Source organism: Callithrix jacchus, chromosome 1 (assembly GCF_049354715.1).
Source record: "Callithrix jacchus isolate 240 chromosome 1, calJac240_pri, whole genome shotgun sequence".
Taxonomy (NCBI): domain Eukaryota; kingdom Metazoa; phylum Chordata; class Mammalia; order Primates; family Cebidae; genus Callithrix; species Callithrix jacchus.
This window is the reverse complement of record NC_133502.1, coordinates 186,282,979-186,309,603: the sequence shown is the minus strand read 5'-3', so window position 1 is coordinate 186,309,603 and position 26,625 is coordinate 186,282,979. Positions and strand designations below refer to the sequence as shown.

The following is a 26,625-nucleotide window of genomic DNA, read 5'->3' as shown; positions in this document are numbered from 1 at the left end:
GTAATAATGAACTTCACTTATGAAGCTAAAAGAGCGTGTGGTCACCCAATGCAAAAGAAGCCAAGAATCATGATTAAAAAAAATACAAGGGCTGACAGCCAATATAGCCAGTTTAGAGAGGAATATAACCAACCTCTTAAGAGCTGAAAAACACACTACAAAACTTCACAATGCAATCACAAGAATTAATAGCAGAATAGATCAGGCAGAGGAAAGAATCTCAGAGCTAGACGACTATTTTTCTGAAATAAGACAGGCGGTCAAAATGGAAAAAATGCCAAAACAAGTATCTAGTCTCCTGGAAAATAAAAAGAAGATGGAAAAAAAGAGAGAGAGAAAAGAAGAAAAAATTTTAAAAAATTGTTTTAATAGAGAAAAAAGAGTGAAAAGAAATGAAGAAAACCTCTGAGAAATATGGGATTATATAAAGAGACTAAATCTATGATGGATTGGGATACCTTAAAGAGACAGGGAGATTGGAACCAAGTTGGAAAATGTACTTCAGGATATCATCCAGGAGAACATCCCCAACCTAGCAAGACAGGCCAACATTCAAATTCAGGAAATGCAGAGAACCCCATAAGATACTCCATGAAAAGATCATCCCAAGACATATAATCATCAGACTCTCCAAGGTTAATTAAAGTGAAAGAAAAAATGTTAAGGGCAGCCAGAGAGAAAGGCAGGGCCACCTGCAAAGGGAACCCCATCAACAGTGGACCTCTCCATGGAAATCCTACAAGCTACAAGAGATTGGAGGCTAATATTCAACATTCTTTCTTTTTTCCCCAAAAGAATGCCATTGATTCAACAGAAGACACAAAAACTAATTCTCCTTCCTGGAATATAACTTAATTCCTCTGTTTTTCAATGCTGGAGAGGATGTGGAGAAACAGGAACACTTTTACACTGTTGGTGGGAGTATAAAATAGTTCAACCATTGTGGAAAACAGTGTGGTTCTCAAGGACCTAGATATAGAAATTCCATTTGACCCAGCAATCCCATTACTGGGTATATATCAAAAGAATTACAAATCGTTCTACTATAAGGACACATGCACACGAATGTTCATTGCAGCACAGTTTACAATAGCAAAGACGTGGGACCAACCCAAATGCCCATTGATGATAGACTGGACAGGGAAAATGTGGCACATATACACCATGAAATATTATGCAGCAATCAAAACAATGAGTTCATGTCCTTTGTAGGGACGTGAATGAACCTGGAGACCATCATTCTCACCAAACTGACACAAGAGCAGAAAATCAAACACCACATATTCTCACTCATAGGTGGGTGTTGAACAATGAGAACACATGGACACAGGGAGGGGAGCACTACCCACTGGGGTCTGTTGGGGGGAAATAGGAGAGGGACAGCGGGGGGTGGGGAGTTGGGGAGAGACAGCATGGGGAGAAATGACAGATATAGGTGATGGGGAGGAAGATAGCAAATCACACTGCCATGTGTGTACCTATGCAACAGTCTCACATGTTCTTCACATGTACCCCAAAACCTAAAATGCAATTTAAAAAATTTTTTTAATTAAAAAAAAATAAAATAAAAAAGAAAATCAAAAATTCCTCTGTTTTTCAGCGATTCACCAATAAAACAATACCGGGACTATTCTTAACACAGAAAAACCACAGCACATTAGCCACCTTTGCAGGGCATCAGAGGATAACTAAAGCCCAGGGCCAAGGACATCAGGGAGGTGCCTGAAGACACTAAGGGATGGTTCTGAAAACCAAAAGTCAAGTATACTTCAGTGTCTTTATGTTTAAAAATAATTTAAATATAGCCTCAGAAAAAGCTCATATATATATATATATATATATATAAATGTACATATATATCTATGTGACCCATCATGATAAATATTGACTTCTATTATTTACACTCAAATAATTTTACATTTTCTTCTGTTAGACTACTTCAACATTCTTAAAGAAAATAATTTCCAATCCAGAATTTCAAATCTGGCCAAACCACGCTTCATAAGCAAAGGAAAAACAAGATCCTTTTCAGACAAGTAAATGCTGAGGAAATTCATTACTACCAGACCTGCCCTGCAAGAGCTCCTGATGGAAACACTAAATATGGAAAGGAAAACCCATTACTAGCCACTGCAAAAATACAGTAAGGTACACAGACCAGTGACACTATGAAGCAACCACATAAAAAGTCTGCAAAATAACCAGCTACATCATGATAACAGGATCAAATCCACACACAATACTAACTTTAGGTGGGCCACAGTGGGTCACACCTGTAATCCCAGGACTTTAGGAGGCCAAGACAGGCGGATCATTTGAGGTATGGGGTTCAACCAGCCTAACCTGGTTGAACTCAATACCTCAATACTTCATTTGAGGTATTGAGTTCAACATGGTGAAACCTCGTCTCTACCAAAAATTCAAAAAAATTAGCCAGGCATGGTGGCACATACCTGTAGTCCCAGATACTCGGGAGGCTGAGGCAGGAGATTAGCTTGAACTCAGGAGGCGGAGGTTGCAGTGAGCCGAGATTGCACCGCTGCACTCCAGCCTGGGCAACAGAGAGAGACTCTGCCTCAAAAACAATAATAGGGAGGGAATCCAAGATGGCCAATTAGGAGCAGCTCAGGATTGCAGCTCCCAGCGAAAGCGCGAAGGGTGAGTGGATGCTGCATTTCCAGACAAATTTTTATTGCCCACAGACAAGGAGATTCCCAGGCGGAGGAGCCCCATGGGTCGCCAGCATGGCTGGTTTGGCCCCCTTGGAGGTTTTGGCTGGCACAGCTGTTTTGCCAGCGCCCTGGCACGGTGGTTCTCCATACAAAATACAAGGTTCTGGGCACCGTTTTAGCTGGCGAATGGAGATTCTGGGAGACACAGTCACCCATTCATCTGATTAAAAAGGGGACTGACACAGGGAGCCAGGCCAGGAGATTCCCACTCCAAAAACATACAAAATGGTAAAGAGCATAAACACAGTGAAGAAACTGCATCAACTATTGGGCAAAACAGCCAGCTAGCATCAAAATGGCAGGATCAAATTGACACATAACAATATTAACCCTAAATGTAAATGGGCAAAATGCCCCAATCAAAAGACACAGACTGGCAAATTGGATAAAAAGCCAAAACCATACAGTGTGCTGTATCCAGGAAACCCATCTCACATGCAAGGATACACAAAGGCTCAAAATAAAGGGATGGAGGAAGATTTACCAAGCAAATAGAGAGTTAAAAAAAAAACAGGAGTTGCAGTTCTCATCTCTGATAAAATTGACTTTAAACCAACAAACATCAAAAGAGACAAAGAAGGCTATTACACAATGGTAAAAGGATCAATGCAACAAGAAGAGCTAACGGTCCTAAATATATACACACCAATACAGGAGCACCCAGATACATAAGGCAAGTTCTTAATGACTTACAAAGAGACGTAGACTCCCACACAATAATAGTGGCAAACTTTAACACCCCATTGTCAATATTAGACAGATCAACGAGACCGAAAATTAACAAGGATATCCAAGACTTGAACTCAGACCTGAAACAAGCAAACTTAGTAGACATTTACAGAACTCTCCACCCCAAATCCACAGAATATACATTCTTCTCAGCACCACATCACACCTACTCGAAAATTGACCACATAATTGGAAGTAAATCACTCCAATGCAACAGAACAGAAATCATAACAAACAGTCTCTCAGACCACCGTGCAATCAAGTTAGAACTCAGAATTCAGAAACTAACTAACTCAGAACCACACAGCTTCATGGAAACTGAACAACTGGCTCTTGAATGTTGACTGGATAAACAATAAAATGAAGGCAGAAATAAAGATGTTCTTCAAAACCTATGAGAACGAAGACACAACATACCAGAATCTGTGGGACACATTTAAAGCAGTCTCTAGAGGAAAATAAATAGCAATAAATGCCCACATGAGAAGCAAGGAGAAATCTAAAATCGACATCCTATTGTCAAAATTGAAAGAGCTAGAGGAGCAAGATCAAAAAAACTCAAAACCTAGCAGAAGACAAGAAATAACTAAGATCAGAGCAGAACTGAAGGAGAGAGAGACACAAAAAAAACACTTCAAAAAAATTAATAAATCCAGGAGCTGGTTTTTTGAAAAAGATCAACAAAATAGACCACTAGCCAGATTAATAAAAAAAGGCTGGGCACGGTGGCTCAAGCTTGTAATCCCAGCACTTTGGGAGGCCAAGGTGGGTGGATCACGAGGTCAAGAGATCGAGACCATCCTGGCCAACATGGTGAAACCTCGTCTCTACTAAAAATACAAAAAATTAGCTGGGCACGGTGGCGGGTGCCTGTAATCCCAGCTACTCAGGAGGCTGAGGCAGGAGAATTGCCTGAACCCAGGAGGCGGAGGTTATGGTGAGCCAAGATCACGCCATTGCACTCCAGCCTGGGTAACAAGAGCAAAACTCCGTATCAAAAAAATAAAATAAAATAGAAAGAGAATAACCAAATAGATGCAATAAAAAACAATAAAGGGGATATCACCACAGATTCCACAGAAATACAAACCATCATCAGAGATTATTACAAACAACTCTATGCACATAAACTAGTAAACCTGGAAGAAATGGATAAATTCCTGGACACTTGCATCCTCCCAAGCCTAAACCAGGAAGAAGTCAAAACCCTGAATACACCAATAACATGGGCAGAAGTTGAGGCAGCAATTAAGAGCCTACCACCCAAAAAAAGCCCAGGTCCAAATGGATTCACAGCCGAATTCTACTGGACATATAAAGAGTAGCTAGTACCATTCCTTCTGAAACTATTCCAAACGATCCAAAAGGAGGGAATTCTTCCCAAATCATTTTATGAGACCCATATCATCCTGATACCAACACCCGGCAGAGACACAGCAAAAAAAGAAAATTTCAGCCCAATATCCTGAACATAGATGCAAAAATCTTCAATAAAATACTGGCAAACCGATTGCAATAGCACATCAAAAAGCTTATCCACCATGATCAAGTAGGCTTCTTCCCAGGGATGCAAGGCTGGTTCAACATACACAAGGCTATAAACGTAATTCACCACATAAACAGAACCAAAAACAAAAACCAAGTGATTATCTCAATTGATGCAGAGAAGGCCTTTGACAAAATTCAACAGCACTTTATGCTAAAAACTCTCAATAAACTAGGTATTGACTGAATGTATCTCAAAATAATAAAAGCTATTTATGACAAACCAACAGCCAATATCATACTGAATGGGCAAAAACTGGAAGCATTCCCTTTGAAATCCGGCACTAAACAAGGATGCCCTCTTTCACCACTCCTATTCAATATAGTACTGGAAGTTCTAGCCAGAGCAATCAGGCAAGAAAAAGAAAGGGTATTCAAATAGGAAAGGAGGAAGTCAGATTGTCTCTATTTGCAGACAACCTGATTGTATATCTAGAAGACCCCATCATCTCAGCCCAAAATCTCCTGAAACTGATCAGCAACTTCAGCAAAGTCTCAGGATACAAAATCAATATGCAAAAACCACAAGCATTCGTCTACACCAATAACAGACTGAAAGACAGCCAAATCAAGAATAAACTGCCATTCGCAATTGCTACAAAGAGAAAAAAGTACCTAGGAATACAACTAACAAGGAACATAAAGGACCTCTTCAAGGAGAACTACAAACCACTGCTCAACAAAATAAGAGTCGACACAAACAGATGGAGAAACATTTCATATTCATGGTTAAGAAGAATCAATATCATGAAAATGGCCATACTGCCCAAAGTAATTTACAGATTCAACACTATCCCAATCAAGTTACCAATGACCTTCTTCACAGAACTAGAAAAAACCACCTTAAACTTCATATGGAACCAAAAGAGAGCCTGCATAGCCAAGTCAATTCTAAGCAAAAAGAACAAAGTGGGAGGCATCACACTACTGGACTTCAAACTATACTACAAGGCTACAGTAATCAAAACGGCATGGTACTGGTACCAAAACAGAGATATAGACCAATGGAACAGAACAGAGGCCTCAGAGGCAACACAGCACATCTACAACCATCCGATCTTTGACAAACCTGACAAAAACAAGCAATAGGGAAAGGATTCCCTGTTTAATACATGGTGTTGGGAAAACTGGCTAGCCATGTGCAGGAAGCAGAAACTGGACCCTTTCTTGACATCTTACACTAAAATTAACTCCAGACGGATTAAAGACTTAAACATAAGACCTAACACCATAAAAACCCCAGAAGAAAATCTAGGCAAAACCATTCAGGACATAGGCATAGCCGAGGATTTCATGACCAAAACACCAAAAGCATTGGCAACAAAAGCCAAAATAGACAAATGGGACCCAATCAAACCTCACAGCTTCTGCACAGCAAAAGAAACAGTCATTAGAGTGAATTGGCAACCGACAGAATGGGAAAAAGTTTTTGCAGTCTACCCATCTGACAAAGGGCTGATATCCAGAATCTACAAAGAACTAAAACAGATTTACAAGAAAAAAACAAACAAGTCCATTCAAAAGTGGGTGAAGACACTTTACAAAAGAAGACATACATGAGTCCAACAAACATATGAAAAAATGTTCATCATCACTGGTCATTAGAGAAATGTAAATCAAAACTACATTGAGATACCATCTCACGCCAGTTAGAACGGCGATCATTAAAAAATCTGGAGACAACAGATGCTGGAGAGGATGTGGAGAAATAGGAACACTTTTACACTGTTGGTGGGAGTGTAAATTAGTTCAACCATTGTGGAAGACAGTGTGGGTGATTCCTCAAGGACCTAGAAATAGAAATTCCATTTGATCCAGCAATCCCATTACTGGGTATATATCCAGAGGATTATAAATCATTCCACTATAAGGACACATGCACACAAATGTTCATTGCAGCACTGTTTACAATAGCAAAGACCTGGAACCAACCCAAATGCCCATCGATGATAGACTGGACAGGGAAAATGTGGCATATATACACCATGGAATACTATGCAGCCATCAAAAACGATGAGTTCCTGTCCTTTGTAGGGACATGGATGAACCTGGAAACCATCATTCTCAGCAAACTGAGACAAGAACAGAAAATCAAGTTCTCACTCATAGGTGGGTGTTGAACAATGAGAACACATGGACACAGGGAGGGGAGCATCACACACTGGGGTCTGTCAGGGGGAAATATGGGAGGGACAGCAGGGGGCGGGGAGTTGGGGAGAGATAGCATGGGGAGAAATGCCAGATATAGGTGATGGGGAGGAAGGCAGCAAATCACACTGCCATGTTTGTACCTATGCAACAATTTTGTACGTTCTTCACATGTACTCCAAAAATAATAATAATAAAAGAAATTCACTCAAAACCACACAACTACATGCAAACTGAGCAACCTGCTCCTGAATGACTCTTGGGCAATAATGAAATTAATGCAGAAAATCAGAAAGTTCTTTGAAACAAATGAGAACAAAGATAAAACATACCAGAATCTCTGGGACACAGCTAAAGCTATGTGAAGAGGGAAATTTATAGCACTAAATGCCCACACCAAAAAGTTAGAAAGATCTCAAGTTAACAACCTAACATCACAACAAAAAGAATGAGAGAACCGAGAGCAAACAAACCCCAAACCTAGCAGAAGACAAGAAATAGCCAAGATCAGAGCTGAAGTGAAAGAAATACAGACATGAAAAAACCATCAAAAAAATCAATGAAAACAGGAGCTAGTTTTTGAAAAACAAAAATAGATAGACCACTAGCTAGACTAACAAAAAAAAGAAGAGAGAAGATTCAAATAAACACAATCAGAAACAATAAAGGGGATATCACTACTGACCCCACAGAAACACAGACAACCATCAGAGAATACTATAAACACCTCAATACACATAAACTAGAAATTCTAGAAGAAATGAATAAATTCCTGAACACACACACCCTCCTAAGATTGAACCCAGAATACAATGAATTCCTGAAAAGACCAATAATGAGGTCTAAAATTGAGGCAGTAATAAATAACCTACCAAGCAAAAAAAGCCCAGGACCAGATGAGCTTACAGCTGAATTCTCAGAGGTACAAAGACAAGCTGGTACCAATTCTACTGAAACTATTTTAAACAAATGAAACGGAAGGACTCCTCCCTAACTCATTCTATGAGACCAGCATCATCCTCACACCAAAACCTGGCATATAAAACAAAAAAAGAAAATGTCAAGCCAATATCCTTGATGAACACTGATGCAAAAATCCTCAACAAAATACCAGCAAACCAAATCCAGCAGCACTTCAAAAGGCTTATCCACCACAATCAAGTAGGCTTCATCCCTGGGATGCAAGTTTGGTTCAACATACACAAATCAATAAACAGATCTAAAGACAAAACCACAATTATCTCAATAGATGCAAAAAAGACCTTTGACAAAATTCAACATCCCTCCATGTTAAAAACTCTCAATAAACTAGATATTAAAGGAACATACCTCAAAATAGTAAGAGCCATATATGACAAAGCCATAGACAATATCATAGTGAATGGGCAAAAGCTGAATGCATTCCCCTTGAGAACCTGCACAAGACAAGGATGTCTCTCACCACTCCTATCTAACATAGTATTAGAAGTTCTGGCCAGGACAATCTGGCAAGAGAAATAAATAAAATGTATTTAAATAGGAACAGAAGAAGTCAAACTATCTTTGTTTGCAGATGCCATCTTCTCAGCACAAAACTTTCTCAGGCTGATAAGCAACTTCAGCAAAGTCTCAAGATATAAAATCAATGTGCAAAAATCACTAGCATTCTTATATACCAACAACAGGCTAGCCAAGAGCCAAATCATGAATAACTCCCATTTGCAACTGTCACAAAAAAAGTAAAAATAAAATACCTAGGACTCAAGCTAGGATATATTCCTTATTATTAAGTAGGATCCCTTATTTAATAAATAGTGCTGGGAGAACAAATAACCCTATTAAAAAGTGGGCAAAGGACATGAACAGATACTTCTCAAAAAAAGCCATAAATGTGGCCCACGAATATATGAAAAAAAGCTCAACATTGCTGATCATTAGAAAACTGCAAATCAAAACCACAATGAGATATTATGTCACACCAGTCAGAATGGCTATTATTAAAAAGTCAAGGCCAGGTGCAGTGGCTCATGCCTGTAATCCCAGCACTTTGGGAGGCCGAGGCAGTGTGCATTATGAGGTCAGGAGTTCGAGACCAGCTTGGCCAACATGGTGAAACATCATCTCTACTAAAAATACAAAGCACAGCTGGGCGTGGTGGTGCACGCCTGTAATCCTAGCTACTCAGGAGACTGAGACAGGAGAATTGCTTTAACCCAGGAGGCAGAGGTTACAGTGAGTTGAGATCATGCCACTGCACTCCAGCCTGGGCAACAGAGCAAGACTCTTGTCTCAGGAAAAAAAAAAAAAAAGATGCTGGAGAGGTTGTGGAGAAAAAAGAACATTTTTACATGGTTGGTGGGAGTGTAAATTAGTTCAACCATTATGGAAGATAGTGTGGCAATTCCTCAAAGACCTAGAGGCAGAAATACCATTTGACCCAGCAATCCCATTAGTGGGTATATACCCAAAGGAATGTAAATCATTCTATTATAAAGATACATAGTTCATGCATGTTCATTGCAGCACTATTCACAGTAGCAAAGACATGGAATCAACCTAAATGCCCATCAATGATAGACTGGATAAGAAAATGTGGTCACACACATACACTATGGAATACTATGCAGCCATAAAAGGAATGAGATCATGTCCTCTGTAGGGACACAGAGGAAGCTGAAGGTCATTATTCTTAGCAATCTCACACAGGAATGAAAAAATAAATACCACATGTTCTCACTTTTAAATGGGGGCAAAATGATGAGAACATATGAACATATGGTGGGGGAACAACACACACTGGGGCCTGTGGGAGGGTAGAGGGTAGGAGGGAGAGCATCAGGAAGAATAGCTCATGGATGCTGGCTTAATAACTACGTGATGCAGTGATCTATGCAGCAAACCACCAAGGCACACATTTCCCTATGGAACAAACCTGCACATCCCGCACATGTACACCTGAACTTAAAATAAAAATTAAGAAAAGGAAACGACGTTGACTTAATGAGGAAAAAAAAGAAAAGAAATACAGGACATACACTTGTTTATGTGAATAAAACAAATCATTCATGAACTTAGAATTTGAAAACTTATAAATGTAGAGATTTATAGGCCACATTTCCCAATTATTATCTGATACAATTAGAAATAATAAAAGATAACCAAAATATCTAACTACTTATAAATTAAAAAGCACACTCCTAGCAAATCTTTGACTCAAGAGGAAAGTAACAAAACTATTATCTAGAAACCAGTAAAAAGGAAGACATCACAGCAAAGCTTTATGTAGAGCTTTTGATATTAAAGAAAATGCCTTTGCTATTAAAGAAGAAAAAGAAAAGAACATTACTTATTTTAAGGAATTAGAAAAATAATACAGTAAACAAAAATAATGTAGAAAAATAAACAAGATAAAATTGAAAAGCAAAAATAGAAGAAAACTCTAAAATCTGTTATTATCAGGTTATTTAAAGTGATATTTAATATACATATTAACCCCGTATGACCTATCTAAGAAAAAGGAGAAGGGAAAGATAGACATACTAGGAGTTAGAGATCTAAGTCTCAGAGCCTTAAATGTCCTCTGTAACAGTAACACTGTTGTATGTACCAGCCTGGACACCAGGCCCCAACCCGTAAACGCTGCATGTCTGAACCAAACGCGAGTGTCAGTGCCAACCAAGGCCACGTATCCTGTGGTCCTGTCCTCTTGCTGCTCAGGACAAAGCCCTGCGGAGCTGGCCTTGACGTCTCTCTTTCCCCAGCCATGCCCAATGGGTCGGCAAATCCTGCCAGCCTGACTTCACAATATACGTGGAATTCAACCACTTCCCATCCCCTTTGCTGCCACCTCCAGATCCCATTCCTGTGTCCGGGTCCTGAGACAGCCCATTCCTATCTCAGGGTCCCGGCACTATGTTCTGGAGTGTCCCTTCCCCAGGCGTCCCTCACCTCAGGCCGATGTCCCCTCGCCCCCACCTTCCTCCCCTGCGTCCCTCAGGCCGACGTCCCCTCACCCCTACCTCCCTCCCCCTTGTCCCTCAGGCCGACCTCCCCCCGCCCCCACCTCCCTCCCACCGTGTCCCTGAGGCTGACTTCCCTTCACCCCCCCTCCCGCTCCCCGGAGTCCCTCAGGACAACCTCCTCACTTCCTTGAGCTCTTTTACTCAAAGGCAGTTTTTGTCCTCAGGCCTTCGGTGGTGAATTTCCCGCCCCGCCCCCCACACCCTTCCCTTCCTGACCTCTTCCTTCTCTACACAGGCTTTGGCGCTGCTGCGCGCTGCGTCCTTTCCTCACTATTTTACTGGCTGTCGGAGGCCCCTGGACCGAAACTCCAGCGCCGCAGGGCCTTTATTATGGGCTGCTCCAGTGTTGCGGCCCCAGGCGTCAGCGGCTGGCGCGTGCTGGGCGCTGGACACACACCTGTGGACTGAGGCACCAGCGCCCACACAGGCTACCCCGCGAGAACCGCAGGAGCCCGCGCGCACCGCCAAGAGGGGGCCCAGTACTCAGAGAACGGGGCCCACTTCCTAACAAAGCCTAAGCCACAACACTGCTCCAAGTCATATTTTCTTTTTTGGATTATGTATATTCACAGTTTTATCTCCTCTATAAAAAATCAGATAACTCCAGTGTTATTTAAATGATTCCAAACCATAAAGACACTTTAACTCAATTCCTTTTACAAAATCAGAAGAAAAACTCTACATAAAATAGCAATAGAAAGAAACTATTTAGCTCCCACACTTATATAATAAATTGTTTAAAATTATAAGATGGACCAGGCGTGGTGGCTCACACCTGTAATCTCAGCATTCTGGGAGGCTGAGGCAGGTAGATCACCTGAGGTCAGGAGTTTGAGACCATTCCTGGCCAACACGGTGAAACCCCATCTCTACTAAAAATACAAAAATTTAGCCAGGCGCGATGGCGCATGCCTATAATCCCAGCTGCTCAGGAGGCTGAGGCAGGAGAATCACTTGAACCCAGGAGACGGAGGTTGCGGTGAGCTGAGATCTCCCCATTACACTCCATCCTGGGCACCAAGAGTGAAATTTCTATCTCAAAAACAGTTAAATAAATAAGATGATAAGATGATAAAACATTCAGCTCTATAATATACATTGGTCTCTCTCTCTTTTTTTTTTTTTTTTGGATTTTCACTCTTGTTACCCAGGCTGTAGTGCAATGGTGTGATCTCGGCTCATCGCAATCTCTGCCTCTCAGGTTCAAATGATTCTCCTGCCTCAGCCTCCCAAGTAGCTGGATTAAAGGCATGCAACACCAGGCCCAGCTAATTTTGTATTTTTAGTAGAGATGGGGTTTCACCACGTTGATCAGGCTGGTCTCAAACTCCTGACCTCAGGTGATCCTCCTGCCTCGGCCTCCCAAACTGCTGTGATTACAAGCATGAGCCACTGTGCCCCGCCCATTGGTCTCTTACTATTGACAAAATAAATACAAAACAATTCACAAATAAACCCAATAGAAAACTGTACAGCATATAGAAGAGTCACCAAAGGCCAAGTCCAGAAAGGGAGCAAACATTTAGAAAGAGGGCCAACACCATGGACAGCAGGAGAAAGGAAAATTGTAGTGCCAATGAAATATTACTCTACACTCATCAAATTGGCCACAAACTGGAAAAAATCAAAAGGAGCCGCCACACAGCACTGGATGAGGGAGAAGTTCTGTCTGTACTGTGGATGGAATGTGAAGTTGCACAGAACTCTGAATGGTACCACACCCTCACCCTCAGCACCTGCTCCCAGGTATCTGCCCCACAGAGAAAAGCAGTAGTGAGGAAGGAGAGCCATTCACAAGGACCTGGGGGCAGTATTTTCCATAGTGGGATAAAAGCACTATAAATGAACCGCTATCAGCAGACCAGCAACCAAGTAACTCCAGTGATCACATCAGCAACACCAAGCAGCCCCGGACAAGAGGGGGCTAGAATCAGACAAACTGATTAGGAGCAGTTTAGAAAAGGTATTGGTGAGACAAGTTTGTATGAAATCATTTTTGCATGGATGCATGAGTGTGACTGTGAATGTGTGGGAGTGTGTGTGTGTATCTGAGATGAGCATGGAGAAATAGGGAAGGGTACATTCCAATAGTTAACAGGGGTTCCCTAGTGCTGGGTGAGGACAGAAAGGGTCCAGTCTAAGTGTGTGTGAGTGTGTGAGTGTGTGGGTGTGTGTGTGTGTAGGAGTGTGTGTGTTACTTCCTATTTTATTAAAGAGTTCTGTCTCAGACATGTAACAATATAATGGAAAACATCTTCTAAACCAGAGTCTGGTACCAGAGAGGAAGGGAACTGACACAGCTCTGTTGGATAAATTAACCAGAATGTTCCTTGTACTGTTGGAGAGGTAGGGGATGAAGCTAGGGCCTCAGAGGCAGTGGGTCCAGAATGTGAAAAACAGGGCTGAGGAGAGAGGTAGCCCTATAGAGTCCTCCAGCCTTGGGATATGGCTAAGGACCCTATGTCCACATGACGGTCACAGAGCCAGGAGCAGCAAACCGTGTGAAAGGAGCCAGCAGGCGATTGGGTAAGAAGGGGCCTCCAGCTGCAGTTGGGTGGCAGGGAAGCAGAGCACGCACTCCATGTCCAGCTCAAGCCTGGCAGAGCTGAGGGACACCCTGAGACTCACCAACAGCACATAGATCTGCAAACCGGTCCTCCCCCTCCTCTGCGTGGATCAGGTCATTTCTGCTCTTCTTGGTGGCTGCTCTCTTCAGCACTGCTTTAAACAAATGGCGGGAGAGACCACCTGAGCTGCAGCCCTTGGGCCACCTGCCTCAGTGGGGCATGGAATCACCCTCCCCCTGGGACCAGAAACCTCTCCTGAGCTCCTGTCCTGGAACTGGGGCTGAGGCTGAGGCTGGATGATTCCAGGCCCCCTTGGGTCCCTCTGAGTCCTCAGAGGTGAAAGGACAAAAAATTTTAAGGGTGAGGGGGCCCCTGCTTTCCTTTCCTTCCAAAACGAGGCCAGTGGGGAGGCCTGGCCACAAGGGAGACCAGGAAAAGTCCACCTGGGGCAAGGCCGGGACTACAAGGGAGACCCCGTAGACCTGCTCAAAGCCACAGGCATGGGGCCCGCTGAGATCACTGCAGGTGCAGCCATGCTGTCTGGCCGTGATCTGAATGATGGGTGTGCAGAGGGGGCAACCTTTTTGCTGCTGCAGCTATGCTGGCAACCAGTGCCAGCAACCACAGCAGTGGGGCCCAGGCTCCCTCTCATGACCCCAGGTTGGGCCATGAGCCTTCCAATGGCCTCTGGGAACAGCAGTACCCCAAGCCCTGGGGACAGACACAGTGCGGTTTGAACCTGCAATGTGGGCCTGTGTCAGGTGCCCAGGGTCAGACACCATGGTCAGAACGTCTGTGTTCATGTGATGGCTGTGCAAGTGCCTGGCACTGCAGAGAGCATCTCACGTGAAACCCGCAGGCGTGCACATGCCACCCCCAATGTGGCCACCAGACCTCTCAGCCACACAGGAGTGCCAGCGAGTGCCACCTACCGTCCAAAGGGGACTTCTCCTCTGCGTTCCTGTCCTCCTCGGCCAGCATGACTTCCTCTGCGAGGGGAACATAGCCTCACATCAGAGCCCTCCTGTCCCCAGGAATGCCCAGCAACAGAGGCACATCTCTGTCTGGAAGTCCCTGCCTTCTCAGCTTTTTCTTTTCTTTTTCTTTTTGAGAAGGAGTCTTGCTCTGTCACCCAGGCTGGAGTGCATCTCAGCTCACTGCAACCTCCACCTTCTGGATTCAAGCCATTCTCCTGCCTCAGCCTCCTCAATAGCTGAGATTATAGGTGCCAGCCACCACGCCACGCTAATTTTTGTATTTTTAGTAGAGTTGGGATTTCACCATATTGGCCAGGCTGGTCTTGAACTCCTGATCTCAGGTAGTCTGCCCACCTTGGCCTCCCAATGCTGGGATTACAGGCATGTGCCACTGCACCTGACCACCTTCTCAGCTCTTACGCTTCCAGAAACCAGCAAGGCCCACAGCTGAGCTTTTTCTCCTGGGAAAGATGGTGCCCTGTGAAGAAGACTCAGCCGCCTTGTGTCTGCCCGTCCCTACCCACACATAGCCTCCCTGAGAACAGCTGCAACACAGGCGAGTTCACCTCTGATGAGGCACTTGGGAAAGTGGGTGCCCCATGTGAAGGAGTGCTGGCCTGGGGCAAGGGGTGGCTTGACAGAGCCCAGATTCAAAGTCCAGGCTTGACAGAGCCCAGAGTCAGGGCACAGAAGGTACTTGGCTGAGACTAATGGGGAGAGACCAGCCTTAGGCTGGGCCATTGCAGAGTCCTCCATTTAAAAGGCCACTGTCCTCAGGGCTATATGGCTGCCTGGGTGAGCTAGAGAGAAACCCCTTCTCACTCTGCTCATTACAAAGTCCCTTCAGGTTCTACCCAACAGCCAGGGCACCCCAGCTGGCAGCAGAGCAGAACTGGAGACAGAGAACCTACAGTGGCCAGCCAGGAGTGCAGTGGCTCCCACGGGCCCTCACCCGCCTTGAAGATCCACTCCAGGTACCCGTTGAGCTCTCGCTCGATCTGCTGCTGCCGGCGCAGCTTCAGGAAGGCGCGGCGGTTCTCCACCCTCTCTCGCTCCTTGGCAAACTCCCTACCATGCAGAGGCCGAAAAAGTAAGATCAGGTGAGTGTAAGCCCTACAGGTGTACAGCCCCAAAGACAAAGCGGGTCAGGGAAATGTTGGGATAGGAGTCAGGGTGCAGGCTGTGCTTCTGGCAGGCCCCTGTCACCCCAGCCTCTTCTAACCTGAGCACTCTGGGGCACCATGCAGCTCCCTGTGCACCCAGAGAGCCTCCATGAACAGCCCAGGTGTCCCTCTGTCCTCAGACTCCTGTGGTACTCAGGGACAGTTCCTTGGTCCCCAGATGGGCATTTCTAGAGGGCAGGGATGATTTCACAGCCCCTGCTTACAGCAACGTAGGTATGCACCTCCTCCCTCCCCACCCCGTGCCAGGCTCTGTTATCTGCTGTCTTCCAGAGAGCTCCTGGCAAGAATTCTCCAGAGGAGAACATTCATGTTGCTTCCTCTGTTGGTTCAGATGCAAAGCATCTGTGGGAAGGAGGAAAGACAGACAGGGACAGGGAAGAAGGGACTGGGTCAGGGCAGGCCAGAGGAGGAAGGAAAATACCACAGCATCCACATCCATGTAGCCTCCTCGGCCAAGTCTTTGAGGCTCACAATGAGCAGGAGAGGAGACCTTCTGTCATGAGCCCCCAATATCCCACCTCAGCCCCACCTGAGCCTTCACAACCATCCATGGTGACCAGCAGAGAACATTCGCCCTTCCAGCCCAGCACCCCCACCCCAGCCCCAGCCTCCTGGCCAAGCTTTAAGGCTCACAGTGCCAGAAGCAAGCACCCTCTCACGCTCGCTCACTCTCTCTCTCTCTCTCCACACACACACACACACACACACACACACACACACACGCTTCTTGGTGGAGTGGGTGTGGCAGGCGTGACTCCCAGTACCCACAGCCCTGGTGCAACAGTCCCTGGCTCTGAACAGGACTGACTCCAGGTGCAGGTGCAGGGCTAGTGTCCACTAGATACTGAGCTGCTACAGCCCAGGCAGTGCAAGGTGACTGTGCCTGCCCAGGTGCACCCTCCCATCTGGGTATCCGAAGTCCCAAATCTACAGGAAAGCAGGGTCCACTATGGCCTTCCCACCCAGGCCAGCCCCTATGGCCATGCCCTGAAAACAAGAGGGCCTGGGGGACAGGGGAAGGGCAACAGCATCTTGCTTGAATGGATTTGAGAGCTACCAGCAGCAATTCTCCCCAGCAGTATAGCCCTCCACAGAGCAACTGCTTCTCACACAGTGGCCAGCAGCAGGGCTGGCCTTCCCTGAGCTTGTCCTCGCTGGGTGAGAAAGGGCAGGACAGGGGCCACCTGTTCTGCTTCTCTGGCATGCTGTGAGTATGGGAGCTATGGGAATAGAGAGAGGCCAAACTGGCCCCAAGCTGGCCCCCCTGCAGCTCTTGCCCAGAAATGGCAGAGGTGTAGCTTTTCCCACAGAGTGCATTTTCCCAGCACAGGCAGTCAAGGCAGCCTCTCACCACTGCCACCCTGGGGTGCAGGGCCTACATCGTGGGTGTTGGCTCCTGGCTTGGGGGCCCTCTGCTGGGCCTGTGGGTCTGAGGGAGGGCTCAGCCAGACTGACTGGGGGACTATCACATATCCCATTCTCCCCAGAGGCCGGGATGTTCACAGTGGGAAGGAGCTGGAAAGACCACACAGGCCCTGCCTTGGGCCTCCCCTCCAGACCCCCAGGCTGTTCTGCACATTCCTCGGAGGGAGGCACTGCAGGAAGCCCTGAGCAGGCTACCTCCCATCTACCCATAAACCCCACCTCCCACTACCCATAGACCACACCTCCACTTACCCAGACCACACCTTCCATCTACCAAGACCACACCTCCATCTACCAAGACCACACCTCCCATCACAGACCACCTCCCATCTACCAAGACCACACCTCCATCTACCCAGACCACACCTCCCATCTACCAAGACCACACCTCCCATCTACCCAGACCACACCTCCTATCTACCAAGACCACACCTCCATCTACCCAGACCACACCTCCCATCACAGACCACACCTCCCATCCACCCAGACCACACCTCCATCTACCCAGACCACACCTCCATCTACCCAGACCACACCTCCCATCTACCCAGACCCACAGACCACACCTCCATCTACCCAGACCATACCTCCCATCTACCAAGACCAACCTACCATGACAGACCACACCTCCCATCTACCCATAGACCACACCTTCCATCTACCCATAGACCACACCGCCCATCTACCCAGATCATACCTCCATCTACCCAGTCAACACCTCCCATCAAGACCACACCTCCTGTCTACCCAGACCACACCTCCCATCACAGGCCACACCTCCTGTCTACCCAGATGAGTGCAATAGCAGCTGTTCTCCATTGCAGAGACCAAGGAAAGGCCAAGAGTATGATAGAGGTAAGAGGCCAAGCAGCTGGTCAAGGGCAGGCTAGGATGGTGGCACAAAGGAAGGGCTACCAGAACCCAGAACACCAGGAGCAACCACCACAGACAGCATCAATGGGCCAGGCCCCCACCCCAAGTGTCACATGTGCCCTGTTGACCCCTCAGCTGAGAACACAGAGGGCACCTGCACATGCCCCACATGGTCTCACCCCGAGAGCACTCCCAGCACCAGGTTGAGCATGAAGAAGGAGCCGATGATGATGAGAGGGATGAAGTAGAGCCAGTTCCAGGTGTTGCCGGCTGCATCGTTTGTCTGGAAGCAAGGAGAGGGAGATGAAGAAGGACAGAGACAAGATACACAGTCCCAGCCACAGAAGCACCCTGCCCTCCATCAGGCCTCCTTCACAGAAGCATACATCTGGTAGGGTCCAGGCAGTGGGGAGGCTAGTCAGGGGGAAGTTCAGGCATGGGCCTGAAGTCCAGGCAGCACCCACAGACAGATGTGCCCTTGCCGGCAGAGCTCTCTCTGAACTGTGGCTCCCAGAAGACGAGGGACACTTAGTGCTGCCAGGCACTGCCTGGAAACATTCAAAAGCCAAGCAGGAGGCCCAGGGAGCCAAGGCTGTGTGGATGCCCCAAGGTGGCACACTCACCCAACCTCTGCCAGGCACCTCCCTGGCTACCAGGCATCTCTGGGCAGCTCCAAAGCCATGTTCTCCTGAAAGGAGCCCATAGACCCAAGTCCACATCAGACCTGTCTGCAGCAGCTCCCACAGCTGAGAGACAACAGTGGGTCCATCTGCATTTTCAATTTCACCACCATGCCTGGCCTGAGACTGCACCCAGCATTCAGGCGTGATCTAAATAGCTGAAAGCAAAGAGGGGCCGTCTTTCCCAGATCTTTTGCTTTTTATAGCACAGCTCACAAAAGGGTGGGCTCCTCTGAACCCAATTTAATTCCATGGTTGTTTTGTTTTTATGCATTCCCAGGGGACTTAGCTAAGGGGTGTGGAGAACCTCTTTCTCTGTGCAAGTCTGGTGCTGGAGAGAAGCCAGGGTGGTGGAGGGTGTGGAGGGAGGCAGCCCCTAGTACCATTCCTGGATGCCTCTCTTCAGAGGCAGCTCATAAGACACGGGCGGGGCCCCACCAAGACAGAGGCAGGACAGTCGGGGCATTGCCCTGCAGCAGGTGCTGATCTCCAGGTGCTGCTGTTGGCACTCCTGCCCCCTAGTGTCTGCCGGCCTGGCAGATTTGCAGCCTCCACCGTTGCATGGACTGACGCTCATGGTTCCTGACCCTCGGACACTGATTATTCCAGGCTGGCCCCTGAGATTCCTGGACCCGAACCCAGAATTGACATTCAGAATCCCAGCTCCACCTGCAGTTCACGTTCCCTGACCACACCTCTGTGCAGACCCACATGCACCTCAGACCTGTGGACTGGGCGGCCACCAAAGCCACAACTTCCTGCAACATACCTGCAAACCTGCCCTCCCTTCTTGAGAAAAAAGAGAGCTGTCACTGCTGCAGTCTTAGCCCCTCTCACCAGCTCAAGTACTTGGCTCCAGCAATTACCCTCTTCAGCAGAGCGTTCCTATCAGGAGCCAGGTGGCTCTAATTTCTCTCATCTTAAAAGGCAGGACTTCCACGTCTGGGAAAATGGAGCAGACATACTCTGCCCTGCTACTCCCTTACTCCTACTATGTGCAATTAACATTCTGAAAATTAGTCATAAAGCAGACATACGATGATTCTGAAAGGTGGGGAAAACAGGGCAGACCAGCTACGACCCCAGGAGGTAAGGTTTATTTCCTGGGCTTTTTTCTCATCTCCTGTATCCTGCATTTGGAGCTGAAGAACCCTAAAACTTGGAAATACCCAAGGGACACAGACAACCAAAAAAAAGCAGCAGCAAAAGCCAGCTCTCCCTACCCAAGGCAGCCTAGCAGGACAGGGAGCTCTCAGACAACGACATGAATCTCCACACACTGCAGGCTCCACCTCCATCCCTCCCTTCCAGCAAAGTCCCAGAAGAGCATCGAGACTGCAATGAGAAAGCCAAGGAGGAGGTGGGGCCTTCCTCCTCAGCAGTGGTTATCACGGCCCCCCAGCTCCAGCCCACCTCTGCGGTACCAGTGAAGACCACGTGGGACACCTCGACTTCCATTTACACAGGCAGTAGGGGCACCGCCTGCTGCTAGGGAGCTATCAGAAGGGCCTTGTGGAGTCAGGACTTTCACCACCATCCAGCAGTCATGAAGCCACCCACCGACACACAGTGTCCAGAAACCACGTGGAGAACAAGAACAAGGCACCTGTAACCCTCCCAGCCAGGAAATTCCCTCTAGGCATAGTGGGGAGCCAGACCTGCCACCCCTGCCCAGCAGTAAGGAGAACGCTCCACCATATGTCAACTGAGGCCTATCAGGGAACCTGGACTTCTGCACTTACCTGCAAGACAGCAGCACTCCTTCCCTGACAGCTAACACAGACTGCTTAACCAAGATCCAAGGTCCTGTGCCCTAAGGCCAAAAATGGCCAGTTTTCAACTGAAAGTCACTCATCATACTAAGAACCAGGAAGAGTACACATGTGTCAACTTAGCTGAGCCACAGGATAGATGCTTGTCAGGTACACTTGACAGTACCTTGCAGATACTTCTGCAAGGGTGCTTTGAGATAAGATTATCACTTTAATCCACAGAGTAAAGACCACTGCTCTCCGTAATGTGGGTAGGCCTCATTCAATCCACATTAAAAACCAACCCTCCCCTGGGTAAGGGAAGAGTCTCCAGCAGGTGCCTCTGGATTTCACCTCTGCGGGCCACTGGCATCAGAAACTGCACTATCAGCTCTCCCATGTGCAGATGGCACCCAAGCCCGCCAGTCAGAACCACAGATGTAGACGTGCCGGCCTCTGTGATCACACGAGCCAATTACTCATGATAAATCTCCCTCTACAAACACACAGACACACACACCACACACACGCACCACACACAACACACATGCATATACTGCACACACATACCACACGTACCAGACACATATACACCATACATACACACTGGACACGCAAGTGCACATACCACACTCACACAGACCACACACACACTATGCAAACTACACGCACACCATATGCACCAGACACACATACACAACACACACGACACACAAGAGCACACACCAGACACACACATACTATACACCACACACATGCATAGACCACACACATGCACACCACACAAACCAGACACACACACACCACACACATCAGACATGGATACACCACACACACTGGACACACAAGCACACAAACCATGCACACATATGCACTGCACACACAGCATACGCACACCACCCCCATCCCCACACACACCACACACATTCATACACCACAAACACCACATGCACACCACAAACACCACAAGCAAGACACACGCCACACAGACCACACACACACACCACAAACACATGCACACCACACACACCACACACACATACACCATGTGTAACAGACAGATGCATACACCACACACTCCGCACATACACACACACCCCACACATCAGACACACATGCACCACACATATCAGACACACACAGCACACACACACTGGACACACAAGCATACACATCCCAAATGCACCACACATGCACACACGACACACCACAACCACACACCAGACACATACCACATGCATGCCACACACACCAGACATGCATACACACCACACACACAAGACTTAAATACACCACATACACACACTGGACACAAGTGCACACACCACACACACACAACACACGTACCAGAAACAGGCACACACCACACAAACTATACACACCACACACACACTACACACCAGACACATGCACACCACACATGCCAGACACACCACATACACATGCACACATCACACACACACTACACACATCGCACACACACACCAGACACACCACACACACCCCACATGTACCAGATACAGGCACACACCACACACACACAAAATACACATTACACAGCAGACACACACATGCACACCACACACACCAGACACACACCACATACACATGCACACACACCAGACACACACCATAAGTACCAGATACAGGCTCACACCACACACCCACATACACCACACACACACCAAACACACACGTGCACACACCTCTGTGCAGACCACACACACATACCACATACCACATACACACCAAACACACCAGACACCACACACAGCACACACACACACATACCACACACGACATACACACCAAACACCTTCCTCAAAAAGAAATGTATTTGCTGTTTTTTCTATTCTGGGCATGTCCTTAACCTTGGCAAAATGAAGTTCTAAATTGATTGAGAATTGTCTCTGATACTTTTTGGATTACAGAACCAAAGAAAAAATTTAGAGCTAAAAAATTAAAACAATCAAAAATCTCAATGAAAATGCATAACAAGAGAATAGGGGGGTTGTGGAAGGAATCAGTGAAAAGTAAGAGAAGAACAATAGAATTATCCATTCTTGAAAGAAAACTGAGCCTCAAAAACCCATGGGACTATAACAAAAGAACTAACATTCATGTCATCAGAGTACCCAAGACAGGTGAAAAAGGATAAGGCTGAAAGTATGTGAAGAAATACAGCTGGACGGGTGCAGTGGCTCATGCCTGCAATCACAGCACTTTGGGAGGCTGAGGCGGGCAGATCACGAGGTCAGGAGTTCAAGACCAGACTGGGCAACATGGTGAAACCCCATCTCTACTAAAAAATACAAAAATTAGCTAGGCATTGTGGCTTGTGCCTGTAATCCCAGCTACTTGGGAGGCTGAGATGGGAGAATTGCTTGAACCAGGGCCCAGGAGGCTGAGGTTGCAGTGAGCTGAGATAGTGCCACTACACTCCAGCCTGGGCTACAGAGCAGAAACAGGCACACACCACACAAACTACACACACCACACACACACTACACACCAGACACATGCACACCACACACACCAGACACACCACATACACATGCACACATCTTGTGTGTTGTGTTTTTTCTCAAAAAAAAAAAAAAGAAGCTGAGTGCAGTGGCTCACGCCTGTAATCCCAGCACTTTCAGAGGCCGTGGCGGGTGGATCATGCGGTCAAGAGATCGAGACCATCCTGGCCAACCTGGTGAAACCCTGTCTCTACTAAAAATCCCAAAAATTAGCCAGGCATGGTGGCGCATGCCTGTAGTCCCAGCTACTCAGGAGGCTGAGGCAGGAGAATTGCTTGAAATCAGAAAATGGAAGTTGGAGTGAGCCGGGATGGTGCCACTGTACTCCCACCTGGCCATAGACCAAGACTCCGTCTCAACCAAAAAAAAAAAGAAAGAAATACAGCTAGACACAGTGGCTCACACCTGTGATCCCAACACTTTGGGAGGCCAAGGCAGGAAGATCACCTGAGGTCAGGAGTTCAAGACTGGCCTGGGCAGCATGGCAAAACCCAGTCTCTACTAAAAATACAAAAATTAGCCAGACATAGTGGTGAATGCCATAATCCCAGCTACTTGGGAGCCTGAGGCAGGAAAATTGCTTGAACCTGGGAGGCAGAGGTTGCAGTGAGCCGAGATCTCACCACTGCAATCCAGCCTGGGTGACAGGCAAGACTTCGACAGAAAGAAAGAAGAAAGATAAAAAGAAGGAAGGGAGGGAGAGAGGGAGGTAAATACTTCTTAACTTCGGCAAGAGACACAAACCTACATATTTGAGAAGCTCAGCAAATCCCAGACAAACACATTATAGACAAACTTCTGAAAACTGAAGACAAAGAAAAAATCTTGAATGCAGCAGAAAAAAAAAAATGATACCTTACCTATAGGGGTTAAACAATTCAAATGATTTCTCATCAGAAACCATGAAGGCCAAAAGGAAGTGGCACAATATTTTTCAGGTGCTGAAAGAAAAGAACTGTCAACTCAGACACCTATACCCACCAAAAATATCCTTTGGGAAATTAAGACATTTGCAAATGAAAAACTAGGGAAACTAGGAGAATTTGTCACCAGCAGAATTCTCTTGAGAAAAAATGAATAATTAAAGTTCTGGGCCAGGCGTGGTGACTCACGCCTGTAATTCCAGCACTTTGGGAGGCCAAGGCAGGTGGATCATCTGAGGTCAGGAATTTGAGGTCAGCCTGGCCAACATGGTGGAACCCCATCTCTACTAAAATTACAAAAATCATCGAGGCGTGATGGTGCACACCTGTAATCCCAGCTACTGGGGAGGCTGAGGCAGGAGAATCATTTGAACCTGGGAGCCAGAGGTTGCAGGGAGCCAAGATCGTACCACTGAACTCCAGCCTGGGAGACAGACTGAGACTCCTTCAAAAATAAAAAGTCTCTAAACAGAAAGGAAATGAATAAAAACTGAATCACTGACAATTGGGAAGGAAGAGAGAAAAATGGAAATAGTAAAAATACAGGTAACTAGATTTCTTTCTCCTTTTGAGTTTTCTAATTATGTTTGACAGATAAAGCAAAAATTATAGTGCTATTGAGGCAGGAGGATAGGGTCTGGAGGCAGGGAACCTAAGGGGAATTTGTGCAGACCTCCTAGAACTGAATCAAAAGGAAAACCCCACCTCTCCACACTCAAGCAACAAAAGACCAGAGGCTACTTCCTTTGCAACCCACCCCACTTCCACTGCATCACAGTTGAAAAATGGAAAGTACCTCTGATTCGTCTCCTCCGACAACTAATCATCAGGCTGGTCATGGGCCAAGTCTTGATTAGCATACAGTGTAACTTGGTAACTTCACTTCAGCCTTTGATAGGCTGCCTCCTGCAACCAATCAGACTGGTAGGGGTCCAGTCTTCATTTACATAGAGTGTAACCAAGTAACCAATGAGAAACCGCTAGAGGGTATTTAAACTCCAGAAAATTCCATTAACTAGCACTCTTGAGCCACTTACTTGAGCCTGCTCCCACTCCATGGAGAGTACTTTCAATAAGTCTGTGCTTTCGTCACTTCATTCTTTTGTTGCTTTGTGCATTTTGTCCAATTCTTTGTTCAAAACACCAAGAACCTGGACAACTCATAGTCAAGACCCTCCCCTGGTAACATATTTTGTCGAGCAAGCCAGGAGGCAAGCCCAAAGTTTGGGATTTTTCTTCTCTTTTCATTTTCCCTTTCCTCTCTGCTCCATACAGAGGAAGCATTTTCTCTCTCTCCCTTTTTCCCTTTCCAACTCAGGACCCTTGACAGACAGCGCCTAAGCATGGAGGAAACTGCAAGTCTCTGGCTGGGGCAACTTTATGGTGAGACTGAAAGGTATCCATGTGGAAGCACCAGAGCACCACTGCCCTGTTCGCATGAGGGATCTGAGTCCTTTTCCCTTTTTTTGGGTCTTTCAGTGGTTGTTTTCTAGTAGCTCCCCAGTAACTGAGGGCAACTGGCTGGGCCCATTCTCCAGAGTTACCTGAAGTCCAAGGAATGAACTGGGGTATTTGCCCTGCCTGGCAGGGGGAAGGACTCTTTTTTGTCTTTCCTGATTATACTCCCTGATCCCTATGTGTGATGCAATTGGCAGTGGCAGCTTGTCAAGGGGAAATTCACAAGTTTCAGGCAACTGAAACCCTCTTTTCTTATGCTAAATTATCCTGTAGTGTTAGCCAGTAAAGACATAAGATAATGTCTCTTAGGTATTTTGACCTCCCTTCTCTTACTTAATCTATTTGACTGGCTAAGGACAAAAGAAACTCACTTAGCCCCATAGCTATGCAAAGGTTATAAAGAAAAGAGATTTTATATTATATGAAAAGGGATGTTGTATGGTAAATTCTTGTCCTAAAGTAAAATGACTGTTGTTTTAACAGAGGGATGTGGCTGGGTGTGGTGGTTCATGCCTGTAATCCCAGCACTTTAGGAGGCTGAGGCGGCCAGATCACCACAAGGTCAAGAGTTCAAGACTAGCCTGGCCAATATGGTAAAACCCTGTCTCTACTGAAAATATAACAAATTAACTGGGTGCAGTGGAGCACACCTGTTGGCCCAGTTACAGGAGGCTGAGGCAGGAGAATCACTTGAACCCAGGAGGTAGAGGTTGCAGTGAGCTGAGATCATGCCACTGCAGTCAAGCCTGGGCAACAGAGTGAGATGCCATCTCAAAAAAAAAAGATAATAAAAATAAATAAATAGATTAAAGAGGGATGTTTAGGACAAGTCAGAAAGACCAAGCATGTCACAGATGGTCTGTGCAAGTATGAAAAAGATTTGTGAAAGGTAATTTATGCAAGAAATGTTGTGTAATTTACCTTGCCTAAGTACAGAAGGTTAAACGATTGGAAAATCCAAAGGTTTGAACAAGTTCTGGCTTATGAGAATTAATTGTAAAAGAGATTCTCTGTGGGAGCATATTGGCTAAAGTTAAAAGGAAAAGTGTGGCCTTATCAAATATATAAGAATGCTAGAAGTTGGCCGGGTGTGGTGGCTCAAGCCTG

The 26,625-nt window shown here is 46.3% G+C and overlaps 1 protein-coding gene across 9 annotated transcripts in view; it reads right to left on the bottom strand.

Annotated features, from left to right (window-relative positions):
• The window catches only part of CACNA1B (calcium voltage-gated channel subunit alpha1 B), a 247,612-nt gene that overhangs the window by 163,070 nt on the left and 57,917 nt on the right, over nucleotides 1-26,625 (bottom strand). For 7 of the 9 annotated variants that reach the window (XR_008473837.2, XR_013520616.1, XM_054238484.2 and 4 more), the window contains exons 7-10: nucleotides 18,361-18,464; nucleotides 15,652-15,767; nucleotides 14,655-14,711; nucleotides 13,784-13,876 (exon numbers count right to left, since the gene is read on the bottom strand). Coding sequence is in view for 7 of the 9 variants with exons in the window: in XM_054238484.2 (XP_054094459.1) it covers nucleotides 13,784-13,876; nucleotides 14,655-14,711; nucleotides 15,652-15,767; nucleotides 18,361-18,464 (370 nt within the window). In the remaining 2 variants the exon portion in view is untranslated. The remainder of the gene's footprint in view (nucleotides 1-13,783; nucleotides 13,877-14,654; nucleotides 14,712-15,651; nucleotides 15,768-18,360; nucleotides 18,465-26,625) is intronic. The other 2 variants (XM_054238486.2, XM_054238491.2) reach the window with 1 other exon arrangement.